The sequence below is a fragment of the Python bivittatus genome, unplaced genomic scaffold (assembly GCF_059951505.1).
Source record: "Python bivittatus isolate LINGU-HERP-01145 unplaced genomic scaffold, Pbiv_v1 ctg000320_np1212, whole genome shotgun sequence".
Taxonomy (NCBI): Eukaryota; Metazoa; Chordata; class Lepidosauria; order Squamata; family Pythonidae; genus Python; species Python bivittatus.
The window spans coordinates 5,361,088-5,380,271 of NW_028277052.1; the positions used below are offsets into that span (position 1 = coordinate 5,361,088).

The 19,184-nt window shown below is 39.1% G+C and overlaps 1 protein-coding gene across 1 annotated transcript in view; it reads right to left on the minus strand.

Annotated features, from left to right (window-relative positions):
- Positions 1 to 18,119, minus strand: part of LOC112541406 (uncharacterized) — a 98,167-nt gene extending 80,048 nt beyond the window's left edge. The window contains 7 exon segments of the mRNA XM_088138790.1: positions 797 to 933; positions 2,312 to 2,504; positions 8,459 to 8,563; positions 13,682 to 13,790; positions 14,630 to 14,818; positions 16,006 to 16,093; positions 17,980 to 18,119. Coding sequence (XP_087994916.1) covers positions 797 to 933; positions 2,312 to 2,504; positions 8,459 to 8,563; positions 13,682 to 13,790; positions 14,630 to 14,818; positions 16,006 to 16,093; positions 17,980 to 18,119 — 961 coding nt within the window.
- Positions 18,120 to 19,184: the final 1,065 nt, after the last annotated feature.

Genomic DNA, 19,184 nt, shown 5'->3' on the forward strand with positions numbered 1-19,184 from the left:
CTTTCCTGTGCTGAATGGGAACTCTGGCTTTGTAGTTCCAATATATGCTATATGGAGAGTACCACATTGGGTAAGAATAAAGTACAGCTTTGTGCAAATGGTCTTGCAAAGTGTAACATTTGGGGGGGGGGGGTTGTGTTTGAATCATGTCAACCTAGTTTCTGTCTAAACCAGGATGGGAAATCTTTGGTCTACCAGTCTAATGTCTCCTGCAGGGTTCCTGCACAGCTCTGAAAGATGTACTGTGTGAATCAGAGTACACGTGCACAGGCTTCTTGCACTTTGAATAATTTCTTGTACTTTGGACCTATTCATTTTGACTTTAATCCCACCTACCATTCTAATACAACTCTCAGGATAATTTGCCAACCCAACTCTCTGATCCCACTTGCCATAAAATAAACCCAATTTAGAATTGTAAAAATCTTCTGGACTGCCATATTTAGACTAAGACTACAGAACTTAGTCTCAATTCTTAGGAGGAGACTAAGTTCTGTAGTCTTAGTCTAAATATGGCAGTCCAGAAGATTTTTACAATTCTAAATTGGGTTTATTTTATGGCAAGTGGGATCAGAGAGTTGGGTTGGCAAATAGACAATAAGTACTGACATGTAGGAAAGAATAGGGTACAGAATAAAAACAAAAATATCTGACAAGGGGCAGAGTATGAAGGATCCCATCTCTTTCTAAAGCCCTAGTGGTTTTTTGGTACATCAGTCAGGTTACTCCTTGATCAGCAATGGAGACTTACTCATCTTGTCAGAATAATGCACACAGAAAAATCTGGAGCACATACCTCTTGTACAGACCAATCTCTCCGGACAAGTTTCACACTGGGATTTATCAAAGAGGTCAGAACGGTTGCTGAAGGTTCCTGGAGGACAAGCATTGCTGGCAGAATGAGGGCTGGAAGAGCCAGCTGGACAAACATACCTAACGAAAAAAGCATTCTTCAGGTTACTACCCTAACATTCAAGTCAAGTACTAAGTCTTGAAAAATGAAAGAAATTACTTCTAGTGCTTAAACCATGGTGCCTTTTGACTAAGAAAGGGCTTCATGCCTAATGATTTCTTGCCATGTGCACCATGGGAGTCATTAATTAATTAATTAATTAAATGTATATGCCGCCCATCTCCCCCAGAGGGTGACTCTGGGTGGCTCACAATTAAAATCAAACATCAAAAACAGTAAAAAATATAAATATCCACATAAAATTAGCTTTAAAAAATCATAGAAATACTATAGAAAAAGACTATGTATAATGTGGTTGACATAATCATGTTGTGTCACACAACACACTAAGCTTGGTTAGTTTTAATCTTGATGACTTTGCCTGTTGTGCAAAGGCAGCCTGGTTTGTTAGCTGCAGGTTCACTGTGTTGCCGGAAGCTTGGTTAACTCAGGAATCAGGTTCTGTGCTGTACAAATTCCATCAAGAAGTACTCTACTCTGCTCCCTTAATTGCCATATCATTCTTCAGCCATTTGAAATTAGCCACCTTTTAGGTCTTTTTAAGAAGGAGAGAGAGAGATTAAATTTTTAAAGCCTCATTTAAAGGCGGAATGGAAAAAGAGAATTCCAAGCATCAGCAAAATATGCAGACAGAGGGAGAGAGGCCAGATTCAATTAGAAATAACAGAATTCCAGGGATAATCACCAAGAGCCCTGGTTTTGCACCAGTTCAGCTGTTTTAACCATCTTGGCTATTAGAATGGATTGGACAAGATAAGGAGAACAAGAGTGGCCTGTCCATGGCTACCCACCATGTCCATGTCTGTGGCTATATATAATCTTCAGGAGAACAATTGTTCCCTGGACAGAAACAAGGTCAAATGATAGTCTTCAAAATGATGCTGAAGGGATTCTCAAAAGCATCTGGGTGGCCACTCTGGACAACAGCAGGTTGGAATAGTTCAACTTTATACAGTGGTGGAATTCCAAATAGCAGCTCTTCTTGAATAATGGCTAGTAGCAGTCCAGCTATCCTGTTCTCCTGGCAATAACCTTTTTGCTTTTTCACATACTTTAACATCTTTTCTTCAAAGGAAGAGGAAACTGCAGTTCTGTTGTAGAAAGCTACTCAGTCCTATCCTGTAGAAAGAGACTCAATGCTTTGCATCTATACATCATATGGCATTTCCTTGCAAACAGAGCACAATGCACCAAGAGAACCTTTGTGATCCCTCTAAAGAACAGCGCTCTTTTTGCCAAATGTTAGGCCTGCAAGAAACCCACCCAACTGGTGCCATGAACTTGGCCACTTAGATTTCCCTAAAAAATGGTAGCTTCAGAGAGAAATAATATACTCACCCCAGCATACAGTCTGAGTCTGGCTGAGCCAAGCCAGTTTGGGTGCAGGCTTTACCAGCAGGACAGGTTCTACAATCTGTGGATTCATCTTGCCCTGGGAGAGGATTGTAAGTCCCCACTGGGCATGGATTTGGATAACTCATTCCATTAGGACAAAAATATCCAACAGGACACCTTAGACATTGTTTGAGCCCTGGATGGGAAGTCCGAGGGGTAGGGGAAAAAAGAACAGCTGAAAATAAATACCATGCTGATAGTAATAATATCTTCCTAAGAATTCTAATTTATACTGATTTCCTAACAATTCCTAGCCCTGTCAAACAAGTTGGGGATACAGAATTGGCTGTGGTTGAACCATCCTTCTGTAGAGTGATTGAAATCCCTGGATTCTTTCTTAAATGTATACAAATGGATCAGGTTTGGGTGGGCAGAGATCAGCAAGAAGCTTTTGTGGTGCGCAAGGAAAGAGCTGTGTCAGTTCTGGGGGAACAGGTGGGAGGGATTAAGAGCCCAGGCAACTGCTTCCCAGGTTCTTAGATAGGAGAAATTCACCAGCAGGTGCTGCTATTGGACTAATGCTTTTATAGGTGATATATAGCAAATATATACACATGTAATGAACACTTTTATAGGATATAATAATAATATCAGTTTGTGTGTGTGTGTACACACATGCATACTGACATCCTTGCAGGAAATGATATACAAGAGAGTAGAGTTTTCTTCACCATTGGTCACACAAAGAGAGAAACATTGATTTCCAAGTTTCTATATTTAGTTATGAGTGCAGATTCCCCATAGACTCTTCTCTAATGTTAAAGTCAAGAACATCTAGGGCTCGGTGGGCAAAAGTCAGATATCTACATTAAAAAGGGTGTGGATAGGTGTGTGTGGAGGGGGAGGGGGAGGGAATGCTAAGCCTGCATTTGTATTCTGAATGGGGAGCAAGGAATAGATTTTAGAGGCTGGCAATAGACTTAGTATAAACACAGAGACGCCTGCATGAATAACAAACAAATCCAAGCATGAAATGGGGCTAGGGAAGTGAGCTGTTTGAACGATGGAGCCACATCATTCTGGTTTTAAGAGTGGGAGAACATGAAATAACTAGGAGGAGGAGGAAAGGATGCATGACTGGCTGGAATGAATGCCAACATCTGGGCATCATTCTTGGAGCCCATTTCCTCATGGCCCATAAAGTGCCAGCCAGAGGCTGAAATCAGTGCATGAAACTTCTGCAGTGCGAACATCTGCAGCACATCCAATAAAGAAAGCAAGCCTGGAAGGAGAAAGAAAAAATATGTGAATTAAACTCAAGAGCATAGTTTCATTCCTGGTTAATTTAATAGTCATCCTTTCTTGTCAGGAATTGGAGTTCTCCAGCAGGAATTCTTACTCTCCCCATACTACAACTCCCAGCGTTCTCTAGGGAGAGCCTTAGGGGAAAGCATTTAAATCGATCGATGTCTGCTAGGTAGATTAGCCCTTCTAGAGCACAACAGAATAGGATATTTTAAAAGAACTTTCCCATCACCCAGATCCGCTCAGTGGTCTGAATATCTACAAAATACAGCTTCATCTGGGTTATACTTGTATTTAATAATATAGGGAGATGCCTTACTCTAAATCAAACCATTGGTCTATTTTCCCCAGCTTCATACCCTCTAGATTTTTAAATCTAAGGCTCCAAGTATCCCTAACCCAGAGAAATATTTTTTAAAAAATATGTAAATATTTCTATTCTGTCTTCTTTGTGCATATGGCTTCTGTGACAGGTAGTGGCTCTTTGGGACTGCTGATCAAAAAGGAACACTTTTATAAATGGCTGTGTGATCTTTCAAATCAGAAATGAGGAAGAGCGGAAGTGGGACCTTTTTGCACGTAAAGCATATGCGATCATCACCATGCAGAGGTTCTCCCACATCTCTGCTGTTCTCAGCTCCTTATTTTAGCAAAGCCTGGAGGAACCTGTGATCTTCTGGGCATTGCTTTGATATTCACGCTTGTTGCAAAATGCAGCAGAATACGAGGTTTCCCAGATAACAGAAGCAGCAGGGGACGTGATGTCATATCTACATTAATTTTGCATGAGATAGAGATGCATTTCCCTTGATTTATGACATGCACTTGCAGTGCAAAGGTTGTCCCCTCCAGAGCTATGAAAAATGATCTGTAGGATTATTGAGATATTGATAGTGGGGCATGCAGTCATGGTGGAAAGCAGAGCTGGATGAAGCACTGAGAGAGATCCAGAAGACAATTAGTCCAAAAGTAGAGTGAAATAGCAGTCAGGGCATTTCTTTATATAGAAAGAAGAAGTCAGAAATGACTTGATGGCACATAATCAATCCATCAATCCATCCATCCATCCATCAATCAGAGGCTTGGCTGATAGGAACCATGGGCACTGAATCTGTAAGCAGGAGGCAAGTTAGAATGTGATAAAGTCTCCTTAGAGTTGAACTCAGTTCCGGGTGTTTTTATAGATACATCCATGCAGTTCTCTTGGCAATTGTTCAGAAGCATGTTGCATAGCCTTCTTCCAGAATGTTGTGTTGTTGCTTCTAACTTCCCAGTCTAGCCTAAAGCCCCGTGGTTTCCTTATTGCCTCCCCCCCAAGTATGAACCAGACCTAACCAGACCTACGTTTTGTGTTGCTCAGGCAAGATTCCAGCCCCAAAGAGGAAACTTTTTGTACCTCCTTCTGCCTAGCAGGAGGATGTAATAATTAGCAAGGATGGATGAGGTGAGTTCAGAGGTGAAGATTATATTCTGGAATGTTTTAGAAGACATTCTAAGCTGCATTTTCAATAGCTCACTGAGACAACTGCACAATGGAATTCAAGGTTCTCAGTTCTACCCCAAGGAGTTCCAGTCCAGACACAGAGAGAAAAAGGACAAGATTAAAAATCCATCCAACCAAAGGCTAAATCTAGCCTGGTGTATTTGCCCATCCCTGGAGATTTAGAGCTAGGCTATTTTGTTGAGGAAGAAACAGAATATTTGGACTGTGGAAGAATCATGCTGAGACCAGGTTCATACATTCTGCAAAGCCGTGGTTTGTTTAGTCATGGTATAAATAATACCAAACCCAATAAGCCATAATTGGGTTTGGTTCAGTTCTGTCTTGTCCTTCTCTATCATCATATAATCTTATACAGATTGGCATGAAAGGTTATTAAAACAATCACAAAAGGGGGAAGAAATCTTGGTTCAGGCTCTGCAAGAGATGCTTATGCTATTGATTCAGTTTACATGAACAATTTCACAAAAACCACCCAGAGTCGCTCCTCGGTGAGATGGAAATATAAAGAAGTAACTAAAAATGGCCTTGCAATTATTTCAGCAAGATCCTTCAGCATCACCTAGATCCATCCTCACCCAGCTCCAAAGCTGATGGCCTGTACAACAGTTAGGTGGCAGACTGAAGTCCACGTAGCATCCTTGTTACGCAAATATGACTTGCTTCGCTGGAAAAACAATCATATTTTATTCCACTCACAAATGTGTTGGGGGATGGGGGTAATTAAAGACAAATAACAATTATCAAAAGAAATGAAGCAACAGCAGCTTATGATGTGCGCCACCCTCAGATTTTCTTTTTTTAAAATTGAGTTGGCCCAATTACTTGTTAATTTTCAAAATTCACTCACATTGAACAGATTTCCCCACTCATTATAGCAAAGGGTCTAAAAACACTGCTCTAAGAATAATGACTATTAATCCAGAAAGTAAGTTAAAAGAAAAAGAAAAAGAAAAAAAAAAGGAGGGGTAGGGATTCAGAATGTTTAAAGAACATATGTAGCTGAAATTGGTTTATTTTTAAAAGAAAAACAGATATGGTGAGTCTGACATTTTCTATATTTTCAGGAGCTGTAAATGAAAACCTTATGGAAAATATTCACACGTTGCTTTGCTTTTCCTGTAATTGCTGATCTGTCTAGAGAACGAGATTTGTTAATCTGAACTCGGTGAATGAAAAATATCCATTGTTTTCATACAGAGCAGGGGTTACTTTCCTCTGAAAAGCAAAAATATGCTGTGTGTTTGAACCAACTTAGGACGCAATCCTTCCATGCCTATTTCATTTTCTCCCTCTACCCTATAACACCTTCAGACACTGGCTCCTGAAGTTTGAAATGCCAATAATTCTCTCATTAAGATTATTTTTCAGGCCCAAGAAACCCACCAACTCAGCCGCACTTCACCACCCAAGAAAGGTCTCCTTTGTTTGACCAGGTTTCTAGTGAAAACTGTTCAGATCCATATCTGGCAACTTCAAGGTATCTTCTCTTCTCATGCATCTTCTGAAATCAATTAAAGAAAATGTGGGGGTTTGCTGAAGGAACATCAGTGGCATCTTGAAAGTTGAGGGTATTTGATCAGATTAAGAGGAAGAATAAATCCAAGAAATAAAGAAATAAAGAAATAAACACTCATAAATGAAGATCTTGGATCAAATTTCTTTCTTTTGTTCAGGGTTGCTATTTAGCTTTGTAAATCCTGAACAGTACCAGTTTCTGCACTTTATGCTTCTTTAGGTAATAGATATTGATAATGACAATTTATACTTAATGGATGTCAGTTAGTGGCACCGCTGTATGTCCTGGGTTGATCCCACAGGATCAATCAGCACAGAGGAAGCATGCTATGTACATATTCATGAAGGTGCTCTTAGCTTTAAAGAAGGCTGCTCATGGAGTTGTTTCTAGTAAAAGGGGTTTATTTTACTTACAGGTATTATCAGTTATGACAAAGACCACTGGCCAGGCTATCCATCTCTTATTCTAATGGCTGTGAATGAAATGAACTGGGGTTTAATGGAATGGACTCCATCAGCTACCTAACTCTTTGCAATTCAATTCTCCCAGGAATGTGCTGGCATTTCAACTAGTAGAAGCACAAAATGTTGAGAGACAAAGGGAATGGATAATGGAACTCCTGTCTCCATGTTCCTCTACCAGTTTGCCAGCTTTCCTATTGCACTTCCATAGAGTTCATCTTCAATATTAACCCTGCAACTGACCACATCTGGAGATGAATGCTGCTGTAGATTGACCTCAGAATTTCCATCCAGTCCCAAATCTCATACTTCAAACCCACAATCATGGACAGCCCAAGAACCCATGTTTTCTGTAGTAAAGCAACATATCTGATCCACATCAGATCTCAAGTCAAGCTGCAGAGTCAAGTATTTTGCAGAAAATGTGTACATGCTCTTTCTGGTGGTAAAATATCACAATAATACATTAAATCATGAAGAATGTCCTGCCCTTTCACAACACCATTATCTGCTGAAACTGCTGCCCCATTCATGGTAGGGCTAACCCCATCCCAGACATTGCTGATAGCTTATGCCTGCATGTCAGAAAGATGGAGAATGCTCTTAGTGAGTCTAGTACAACATACATCTTGCCAATAAAACCAGAAAGGAACTATTGTATATGAAATCCGGAGAGCAATTTGCTAGCTGAGCAAGGATCAACCCGACTAATAAGGACATCCAGAATACATTTTTAAAGAGATTACAGTGGGTAAGAACTGACAGGTTACTAAATTGTATTAGATCTGTGTATAGTTCTAACAACAAATATGTTTTAGGAGAAGATTTTAGCCCTTCTGCTGTTAATGTATTTCCATCAAACCCAAAGACAGTAACCTTAGCCCTTCCATCCTCCTTCAGTTCTTCTATTTATGGCTCATCAAATTATCCAATACAATTTGTTCTATCAAATTTTGGATGTGTTGAATTATCTACCAAGTTCTACCTACTTGCGTGGGATCTGCTCTCAGTTTTTTGCAAAATACCAGTGACTTCCAAGACGTCTATCACCCAACTCTCTCTATAGACATGTTTACGTATCTACACATATAAGAGACACAGCAAATGCATTTAAATATTATGGTATGTGTATGTATATAGATAGATACACACACACACACACACACACACTAATAATTCTCAAAAGCCTTCACGCACAAATTTCTAGGAATTTTCCTTGGTGTCTAACTTGCCTTGCTTTATGCCACAAGGTAGTAAATAAACACTATAACTGTCAGGCTCTGTGGAAGAGCCTAATTATCAGTGTAATTTAGGGCCAGACAGTTCCCCCCTTGTGCAAAACACAGTTACTTTGAAGCACAAACCTGGGAAGTATGAAGATCTGTTGCTGAGCTTTAGGGATTTTTTTCTGGGCTCAAAACTTCCTCTGGGGCATGGAGTTGTGGTCATTCCAGAACTATGAAAATAACCTGTGAGATGAAACGCATCTTTCAGATCCCTTCAATAGCATTCCTTCTGGGAACATCTTCAGACCGAGTTGTTCTCCTAGAGAAGGTGACTATTCCCAAATTAGAGACCTCTTGATTGGATTGCACCAGTTGAGACTCGCAGGATGGTATTATATATTTGAATATTCCTCTTGGAGGAAACTGATCTGGGGGATCACCCAGGTATTTAGCTATGCACACTGCTACTTCAAATGGTGTGTGTTTCCTTAGGCCAGCAGGTGACTGTATATGAGTACAACAATTGTGTTTACACAACATCTTCAACTTGGAGAGTAAATTAATTAATTTCATGGCCTGTGCCACTGTACCACAAATGATCCCAACCTGTTAGGTTCATACATGACATTAAGACAGGAAAATAGTAACTAATAAAGTTTATCATGTTTCATGAAAACAGTTGCAACATTTTTAAATGATTTGGTTGTGAACCTAGCCAATGAATCAAGCTTAGCTGGACAGCCCATCCCAAGTTGTAGGGGGAAACAGTCACAGCAAGTAGCATATAGTTTGAGTTAAGCTGCAGGGAATAAGCAGGAAGAAAACCAGAACTGAGTCAGATCCAAGTGCTGGAGTTACCATGAAAAGTTGCATCTGAACCTTGAAATAAATTGATACCTAAATGTATGGATGTATAAAAATACGAAGACCAAAATACTAAGCAAATTGCCAAATGTATTAAATGATTGGTACAATGGTTGTGTCTTCAGATAGTAATAATCAGATAGACTTCTAGTTAGAATGGCTTCCATGGTCTGATCACTACCACAGAGAACATTCTCACTTCTGAACTTCATTCATTTTGATGAACTGCTTCAAAAATGAAATTAATGTTGGCCTGAATTTCTCCCTCTCTGCTTTGTGTCCTCACGTATCAAGTAGGTAAAACAAATCACAAAATGGAAACAAATGCAAGGGTTCAACCTGAAGGGCAGAGTTGGCTTTGTAGACCTCCAGCAGAGCGAATAGATTTCCAGGCAAACAGCATCTCAGCCATGTCGTCTGGACAGCAAGAACTTGTGTTATCTCTTCGACACTTGATTTGTCTGGGAGCATGAGCCCAAGAGCCTGGGGGACATGGGACGGGCTGAACAGTCCCAACATGAGGACAATAATGCCCTGCAAAAACAAAACAAAACCAGTTGAGGAGAGCAGGATGGCACCAACATGATTGCAACGCAGCTGGTATAATCAGTAAAGACAAAGAAAGTATTAATATTGATAGACATTAATTAGTATTGATAGGTACTCGCTCAGGAAAGGAACTTTCCTAAATGGGAAATTTTGCTGGAGAGAAAGATTACCGGCTAAGAGAGGTGTACTCTTCTACATTTCTAAGTTTCTGATAGCATTCATTTAGCTGTGTGTGTGTGTGTGTGTGTGTGTATGTATGTGTATATATGTATGTATGTATGTATGTGTGTGTGTGTATGTATGTATGTATGTGTATGTATGTATGTATGTATGTATGCATGTGTATATATATATATATGTATATATATATATATATATAAATAAAATAAAACTAATGGCTGAAATGTTGATGAACTTAGGAGAACAATGGGATCCCCTTATTCCAAATGGCAATATGATATAAAGAAACTGAGGAAGAAAATGAGGAAAGCAAGACCTTACCCCACTCATTCTCTTTCCTCCTGCCAAACCTAAGATACAGAACATTAAGTTTCACGACTGAGGAAGACCTCTACTTTAAACTCTGGTAAAGTTTTTCATGACAGTTCCATTGGAATAGATGGCCCAGTCCCTTGACCAATTATATGCCGGCTTTGTGGTTTACACCTTTGAGCAGCTTTCTACCGCCTGGAAGGTGGACTTCAACTCTTCTTTCTATTGCTGAGAAGGTGATAAAGGAAATCTTGACAGGGTGCACCAGAGGTGTCTAACTGGATATTTGATTTAAAAATGTGATTCTGCAAAAGAAAGGGGAGTAATTTTCTAGATGACAAAGATCTTGTATTTTATTCTAACATGATCAGTGGGTTGAAATTACAGTATTCTATGCTGATCTGCAGGTATTGCCTAAGACCCTAAGCATGCTGGCTGGGGAATTCGGGAACTGAAGTCCACACATCTCAAAGTTGCCTAGATTGAGAAACACTGCCCTATATATAGTATTGCCTTCTAGTTCTGAATTTGAGACAACGAACACTCAAAGAAGACTGTTCTTTGTTCATCAAACATTAATACTAGATTAGTATTAATCTAGGTTTCTTAGTCTAGAAATCTAAGACCAGGAACATAAACCCCAAACATTATCTTATTTCCATAATAATGACTTACAGATCAGTACTGAATCCAGACTAAAAGCTATTCACTGAGCATCTATTATTCTACTTGGCCTTTTACCTTGTGATATCAAGACACCCAATATACAGGAACACTTCATTATTTAATTAAGAGGATTCTCATTTCAGGCACCAGGATCAAGTGACCAAGCTCAGTGGAAAGAACCTGAATTACTCAGCATATGGTCTAGCTTCCAATGGAGCAGCGGATCTCCATCAAGAGGAGAGCCTGGGGTTCACAAGGAGCTTTAGTCCTAAGCATGAGACCTGGATTATCTTGCTGAGACTTGGAAGCTAAGCAGGGTTAGGCTGGTTATACTACTTGGATAGGAGACCTCCAGGAACCCTGGGCTATAGGATAGCCCACAGGAAGTTGAAAACACCCAAGAAGAAAGTAACGATAGATCACTATCTGACTTTTGCCAAAAAATCTACATGATTGTGTCTACTGGAGTCAATGCACCCCTCAGGAAACTCGTTGATTTAAACGAAACTGTTGACCCATCTAGCTTGGACCTGTGAAGCAGAACCAGGATGCACACAGCTATGTCACCTCTCCCACCTCTTGGGTGTAACCTTCTTACCCTCTTCTCAAATTTGTCCCCCAAATCTTCTAGTTCTGAATTTGAGACAATGAACAATCAAAGAAGACTCTTCTCTGTTCATCAAACATTTATACTAGATTAGTATTAATGAAGAGTGTGTGTGAATCAGCCCTGTCCCAATTTTGTCGGTTTGATTCAGAAAACGTGCATGATTATTATAGTTGGATGAAATCATCTCATCGTTTCAGAAGTTTGCATATGGAGAAACAGCCAAATCTATCGGCCAAATCAATTCAAAGGCATCCTGATTTGACAACTCGGGTTTCTTATTCACTTCTGGAAGTCAGTGCAGTTCAGAGATTAGATTAAATTGCCTTCAAAGGAAATTCCTGAATCAAAATGTTGCAGAGCCCTAATGGAGAATAATCATATTCATGGACTCAATTTCATGTCATTTAAATTCTGTTCAGTCCAATCAAAATCAAGCTTTGCCCAGTTACTTCTTTGTTGTAGCTGTCCTTACTTTGAATAGTATGACAATGTGTAACCTTTGGGCCCCAAACAGTTGCTTTTGAAAGTTGATGGGTTCAGGTTCACTGATTTACAAAACAAAAAAACTAACCCCCCCAAACCCTCCTTTTAATAGTTCTTCAAATTATACTATAGCAACTTACAAGTTGCCTTATTTAGTATATGCATTATTTATTTATTTTTTATTATTATTTAGTATATGCATGCCAAAGTGTGTCTGTGAGAGGAGAGGAGACAGATCAATGTTATAGTAGAAATGTATTTCCTTTTTAAAAAGTCTTAGAAGGGAAAGTCACACGTATTCCTTTCCTATTTTCTCCTAAGGGTTGGGAAAAACACCTTAGGACTATTTTCACAGCTTTTCTTCAAGCTTCTCCCATTTTTGGAGAAACAGCTAGGGGGGGTTCCCGGTATGATGTTTTTCAGATACTTGATTCCCTTCCAACCCAATTTTATGGCAGGAGTAACTGCGCAATACAAAGAGCCCTGTGGTGTTAGTTGATTCTCTTTCCTTGTAATTTTCTGAGCCATTACAGCCAATTAATCATCTCTAATAATATTCTACACTTCCATAATTCTTAAAAGCAATTGCTTCTTTTTTAAAAATCAACCACAACAGAGGCCTGAGTCTCCCCTCGCCCATTCTCCTGTCAAACGTGGTTCAGCACTAAGGTCATGGTGATGAAAAATGCAACACCCCCCTTATTCCCACAAAGATAGGCTGGTGATATCCTGAGGATAGGATTATCAAGACTCTTCCAGAATATCAAACAGGGAGACCCCATGGTAGTTAAGAGACCGCAGCTCTTTAAATGGAAGGACAATTGAGAATTCACTTATATACTAGTGGAGCACATCTAATCTTCCAGACATTGTTTTCCACTTTGCCAAAGCCTTAAATATTGATCCTGCCAAGTTGCTTGAATCATAGAAATATATGACTGAAAAAGAACCTAAAGTTATTCAACCCCGCCTCTCCCAATTCAGGCAGGATGTTGCCTCCCCCCTCCACCCCCGACATTCCCAAATCAGTGCTGTTAGTTTAAAACCTCTACACAAAACCCCAGTTCAGTTTTTGTTGTGGAATACAGAGATACAACATAGTGCTGGAAAAACCTTGGCCAAGAATTCAGGTCTTTTGATGATATAAATCAAAACTATTCAATAACTCCCAAGGTTATGTTTTATGCTTGCAAAATTGGAGTTTCAGTGCTTGACTGTAAGCTGCTAGAATGTACCAATATTCCAGATCGAAGCACCCAGAGTTTCTAAATAGTATACTACATTATATTGGGCTGGATTTAGGTATATTTCTCATTCATTGAAGCTAAACCCCATGTTTTCACCTATGGATCACATGCCTTCCGTTGCTACCAAAGTGACCTACTCAAATTGAACATGTGTAGCGCACATTTATATGAAAAACAATGGACTTTGGCATGAGCTGATTGAGTCACACTAGGCTTCGTACATGGCCTCCGAAGCAACAGATGACATATGGGTGGTAAGTCACCTCAAAGAATTGGAGCCAAAGTCATCTCTGCAGAACTTTTCAGATATTGTTTTATCTTTATTTATACTTTCTCAGCCATTGTTTTAATCAGAAATAATTCAAGGTCTCAGAAGCCAAGGAAGAGGCACTTTTGATGGCCATAAATATCTGGTTCTCAATGTTGGGGATGCCCCAGAGGGTGGCTTACCTGTTGGGCAGGGCTGGCAGTCTGGAGATCCCTCAGTGGAGAAAAAGCCAGGGAAACAGGGAACACAAGAGGTGTGGCTGGGATCAGGTTCGTGACCTCCTAGACAACGCTAAAGAGAGAAAACAGAAGAAATATGCTGTCACACAAACGTGCGTGGGTGTGTGCATGTGTAAATATGTTCATATCACATACAGATCGCCATAACTGACGTAAGAGTAATGTATGTGGACATACATACATGCACTATTCACATTTCAGAAAATTGCTCAGCTCTGTGAATATACAACAAATGATTTCTGGAAACATATTCAGTATTTCAGTGATTGTAAATGATTTTTCCCTCTATGAAAATTCAGTGTTCATAGATCAAATTCTGATAATATCCTTACACATACACACACAGATACACACACGTATGTGTATATCTCTATCTACCTATCTATCGTGAATGTTTCAAAACCAGGCTGGGCATTATTTATACACACACATGCGTGTGCATGCATGAGAATGATTTCCAATTTGATTTTTAAACATCCACTGTAGACGGAGTAGAACAATCAAGTTTCCTTCACTCTTCCAACATTCATTCCTTTCAAGTCCATGTTTCTATAGATATATCTGCTGGAACTTGTTTAATTCCACTTATATATAATCAAGTGGAGCACTGCTTCTCCAGAGTCATCTTTCAGGATGAGATTATATGATATCCTCTTTGCCTTTCACAAGAAAACACACAGTGAAAATGAGCTCCTTGTAAATTGCCCATGCTTCATTATTCATATTATGAAAATAAAATACAGAAGAAATAAAATGGTTTAATGTTGTTGGGAAAGAAAGCAGAACCTCTTTCACGAACTGAAGGCAAATTTAAAAGAAAAAGGAAATATGGAAATTTGGAGGGGGAGACCTTAAAAATGGGTATAATCACCATTTGCTGATATACTGTACCCGTTTCTCTTGTCCATTAGGGCAAATATAACCTTTGGGGCATTCCTGACAGTCCATCTCTCCCTCTGGTGAATACTGACCAGGGATGCAACTTCCCTGCCAACCTCTCTGTGGGTCACACCAGAAGCCATTGGGACATAGCTTGCAATCAGCTCTGGTTTCCAAGCTGATGTAACCATCTGGGCAGGCCTGTTGAGGAAAAGGTAACCCATTAGTCTTGAACTTATGGAGTAAGATGTTTACAAAAAAAAAAATCAGGCTAATGATTTCCAAATGTTCGGCTGGGATTCACTGGTGCATTCCTAATTTTCCAACTGTGTGGCATTTAGTGGAGCACTAAGATCTTCTTAATTCCCCTAATGAATCATATATTGTAGGCAGCTCAACATGTGGTCCTCTGCAATCTATTTCATGACCAAACATTTACCTTGGTAAGAAAACAAACACCAGAGTTACTGCTTATAACTCTTGGCTTTATGTTACAATTTGGACATTTTTTGAAAGGCCCTTGAAACCTGGCAGTTGAATCTGAGGGACATCAGATGGAAGGGTGACAGATGATGGAAGAGACCTATTCCCTTTTCAATAAACATAGCAAGTCTTGAAAATGAGTATTTATGATGTAACTATGAAAAAGAACTGCTTTTGTCCCAAATCACATCCCCTCCCCCCCAGTTTCCAAGAGCTACAAATTGCATTAAAGAAGTTGGGGTCAAAACAGTTGGCTTTGGAGTAGAGGTTGGTTGGAGAGTGATGGATTAGTGTTCATACAAAGTTTTTTTTTAAAAAAAAATCAAATGTTTTAGTGAAGAAGTATAAAAAAAAGAAATAAAAGAGGTATAAAAAGAATAAATGTATAAAATACAAACAGTAAAGCACAAGCAAAGAAGGGATCTATAATATCACAGAGACTGCAATTCCCCAATACCTCAATTATGTATTATAAAATATATCACTTTCAAAAACTAGGAATCATTATTAAGCTAAGAATATCTGCTACAAACCATGATCAACACAGAAAAAAAAAAAAATTCTAAGCCAACATAAATTAAATCCATACTGAGACTCTATTCAAATTGGATTATCCTATGAAGTTAAAATATAGACTCTGTACATGGAAAACCTCAAATCCTGGATGAGGTACAAATCTATGTATTAAATTAAAGTCTAGAAATGGTATCCATTAGAAATGAATCAGATTTACTTTTAAGTTATTAAGTTATTCTGGATAGTGAAGCATATCCCACAACTTAGTGAAACCTTCTTCCAAGCAGGGAATCAGAGAGCCTTTTCAGTCCACATGATTATGCCGACTTAATATATGGAATCACCTACATACATATGCACATTTGGTCCCCTTCAACCTCTCCCTTTACCTGGCAGGATGTAATATCAGACTGAGCTGTGAGCTGGTTGAATGTTCCCACTGGGCACCACTGGGGAGCCTCCTGACCTCCTGGACAGCTGCAATTTAGAACAATGGAGATTTGGGTTTTGTAGGACATGATTATTTTCTATTTACTTCTGACTTCTCCAAACCAGTGCTTCCATATTCATATTCATATGGAAAATCAACTAAAGATACCCCTTAGTTTCCTTCTTAAGGTAGTCTGTGCTGATATTCTGCATATCCTACTTCCATAGTAGGAAACACCCCGATGGACATCAACATGAAAGGTTTTAACAGCCACAGATATCAGATTTGGGAGGGCCAAGGAAGATATCATTTTGCTTTCCTGTAATATGTGGTATATTCACTGAATACTGGCATATGTGGTTAAGACACTGTTGTTAAGCAATTGTGATTCTTTTTATTGTATTAGACAGTCAGTATGCAGTGCTATTTAGCATGTGATCTGCTAAACTAGCAATAGTGTTAGTTATCAGCAATGTATCATAGACAATTCCAACAATTTTCAGCATTTGAAGATCAACAGCTTATGGGAGGGTGTATTTCAGTCCTGCCAGAGCCAGAACTATCAAAAATGCTGCCAAGAGCTATCAGGTTATAAATTCACATTCAGCTCATTTTTTGCCAATTGCCTTGGAAATATAACTGAAAGGTCATCATTGTAATAATAGTATCCTGAAATCCAAATGTCAGTATTTTGGCTGTGAACCTTGAGTATCAAAATTGGAAAGTGGGTGAATTTCAAGTATTGACTCATATTTATTTTCTGTTCTAATCCTAAAGCTCTTTCATCCAAAAAATAATGAGAAAGAAAGAAAGAAAGAAAGAAAGAAAGAAAGAAAGAAAGAAAGAAAGAAAGAAAGAAAGAAAGGGAAGGGAAGGGAAGGGAAGGGAAGGGAAGGGAAGGGAAGGAAGGGAAGGGAAGGGAAGGAAGGAAGGAAGGAAGGAAGGAAGGAAGGAAGGAAGGAAGGAAGGAAGGAAGGAAGGAAGGAAAGAAAAAGAAAGATGGAGGGAAGGGAAGGGAAGGGAAGGGAAGGGAGAAAGAAAGAAAGAAAGAAAGAAAGAAAGAAAGAAAGAAAGAAAGAAAGAAAGAAAGAAAGAAAGAAAGAAAGATTTAAACTATCCTAATTCTGTGTTCCCAGTCTGGGAACTTCAAATGGTTTCCTCTAATGGGAATTATTGTCTGATTCAATTAGAGGGCATCGAATTCTGAAAAGATGCAGTGGCCGAGTGCATTCTACCTATGGCTTAAGATTGGCTAATTCTTGTTCCCAACTTGTCCCTCATTTTCAAAGAAATCCATGGGAGCTATTTGAATTCGAGCCATCTCTCCATAGCTGTGTTCTGTTGCTCTCTCTTGCTCGCACTACAGTGCAACAGAAAACACTGGGAGTGGAGTGCCAAATGCTGAGCATGGATTTTAAGATGCACTAACTCCTCCCTCAAATGAAAATGTTAGTGCCTTAAAGAAAACTAAATATATCAGTGACTTATTTCATGCTATTGAATTAAAAACAATAATAAAACCAGCCTTTCCATGCACCACATAAAAGACTAGTGCCACACAAACATGCCCGCATCCGTGCAAATGGTGGAGTTTGCACATGCTAGTTCTTGGATAAAGATGTTCAAGAAATTTGAAATGGAAAATTTCTGTGTAAATGGTAAATGAAAAAGTCATTCAGTCAATGACTAGAGAGAACTTCAGGGTAGTCACCTTTTCCAAATCCTTATTTCATCCACATTAATTTTTAAAGCCAATTCTGAAATGTTCTCATTTCTAATTCTCTTCCTTCCCTGCCCCTGTACCATATTCTTCAATGTCAGAAATATACATTTTCAACGACTAGGGGCGTTGAACACCTCTCCTCACTGGGTCCATTTCTGTTGTTAATATTTTAACTGTGCAAACTACCACCACCAGAAGATGTTTCCTTACAAAAATCCAGCTGGGCAGGGCAGGCAAGTCCCATAGGCATAGAAATGTCCTTCTGAGCATTTAATGGGGCACTGGCTCTCACAGTCTGCATCTTCGTGGCTCAAGGGGGAAGAATCAGTCGCTGCAAAGAAGGAGGCCATACATTTTGCTCCAGATGCATGCTCGGTCTTTTGAATGCTCTGCTGTTCCTCTGGAAGAGTGGCCCCCAACTCTCGCCATCTCGAGGTTCAAATAACCATGTGGCTATTTGAAAGGCAGTCTGCCCCTGTTCAGAGATATTCCCTGGGGCAATTAAGTCTAAGACCAATGAATGTCACATTACGTATCAAGACCAGTTACCAAGGGCACGTACTACCTAATGAGTAAATTAGATAAGAACATATTCATGCACCTAGCCCACCTTCAGGAGCATCAGTAGAGGTGATTTAGAAAAAAACAAAATGATGGCCATGACCATGTGATCAAGGCCCCACCCCTTTATGACACCCATTAACAGGGGGAAAGCGTAGATGCACAGCTGCCATCTTGACTCTTTCATCACCCCGTAGAGATTACCACTGTCCTTGGCAGATTTCAGAAAAACCAAGCAGGCTTCAGCCTGAACTAAGCAGTACTTAGTTCTGCTTTTCTTTTCTTTTCTTTTCTTTTCTTTTCTTTTCTTTTCTTTTCTTTTCTTTTTTCTCTTTTCTTTTCTTTTCTTTTCTTTTTTCTTTTCTTTTCTTTTCCCTCAGAAAAACTAAGCAGTACTTCAGCAGGAAACTACAAGGCTGTTCCTGGGCTGATGGTTAGACGGGGAAATTTAAAAAAAGGCCTCAGAAGACCATTTACTTCCATAGTGTTGGCAAGAAGATATTTAAAAATCTATCTTAAAAAAACACACTTCACATTTTTTATTTAAAAGTTATCTATATTATATGAAACTAAATAGCAATATAATAATATAACTAGATTGCTGTTTTCTAATAAAACTATATCATTTAGGATAGATACCTAATCTATTTTATATATAAAACTAAGGCAAAGGAAAAAAATAATAAAAATAAAACACTACAGTATATTAATCTACCAAAAAAAAAAAAAAAAACCCAAGCAAAACTCCCCACCCCCATGAAAAAAGTCTTACACTGAACTAAAAAATCAAAATGACAAAGCGAAACTCCTAAATATCTAGCTACTCACATTTTCTAAATATGGAAGAAATGCCC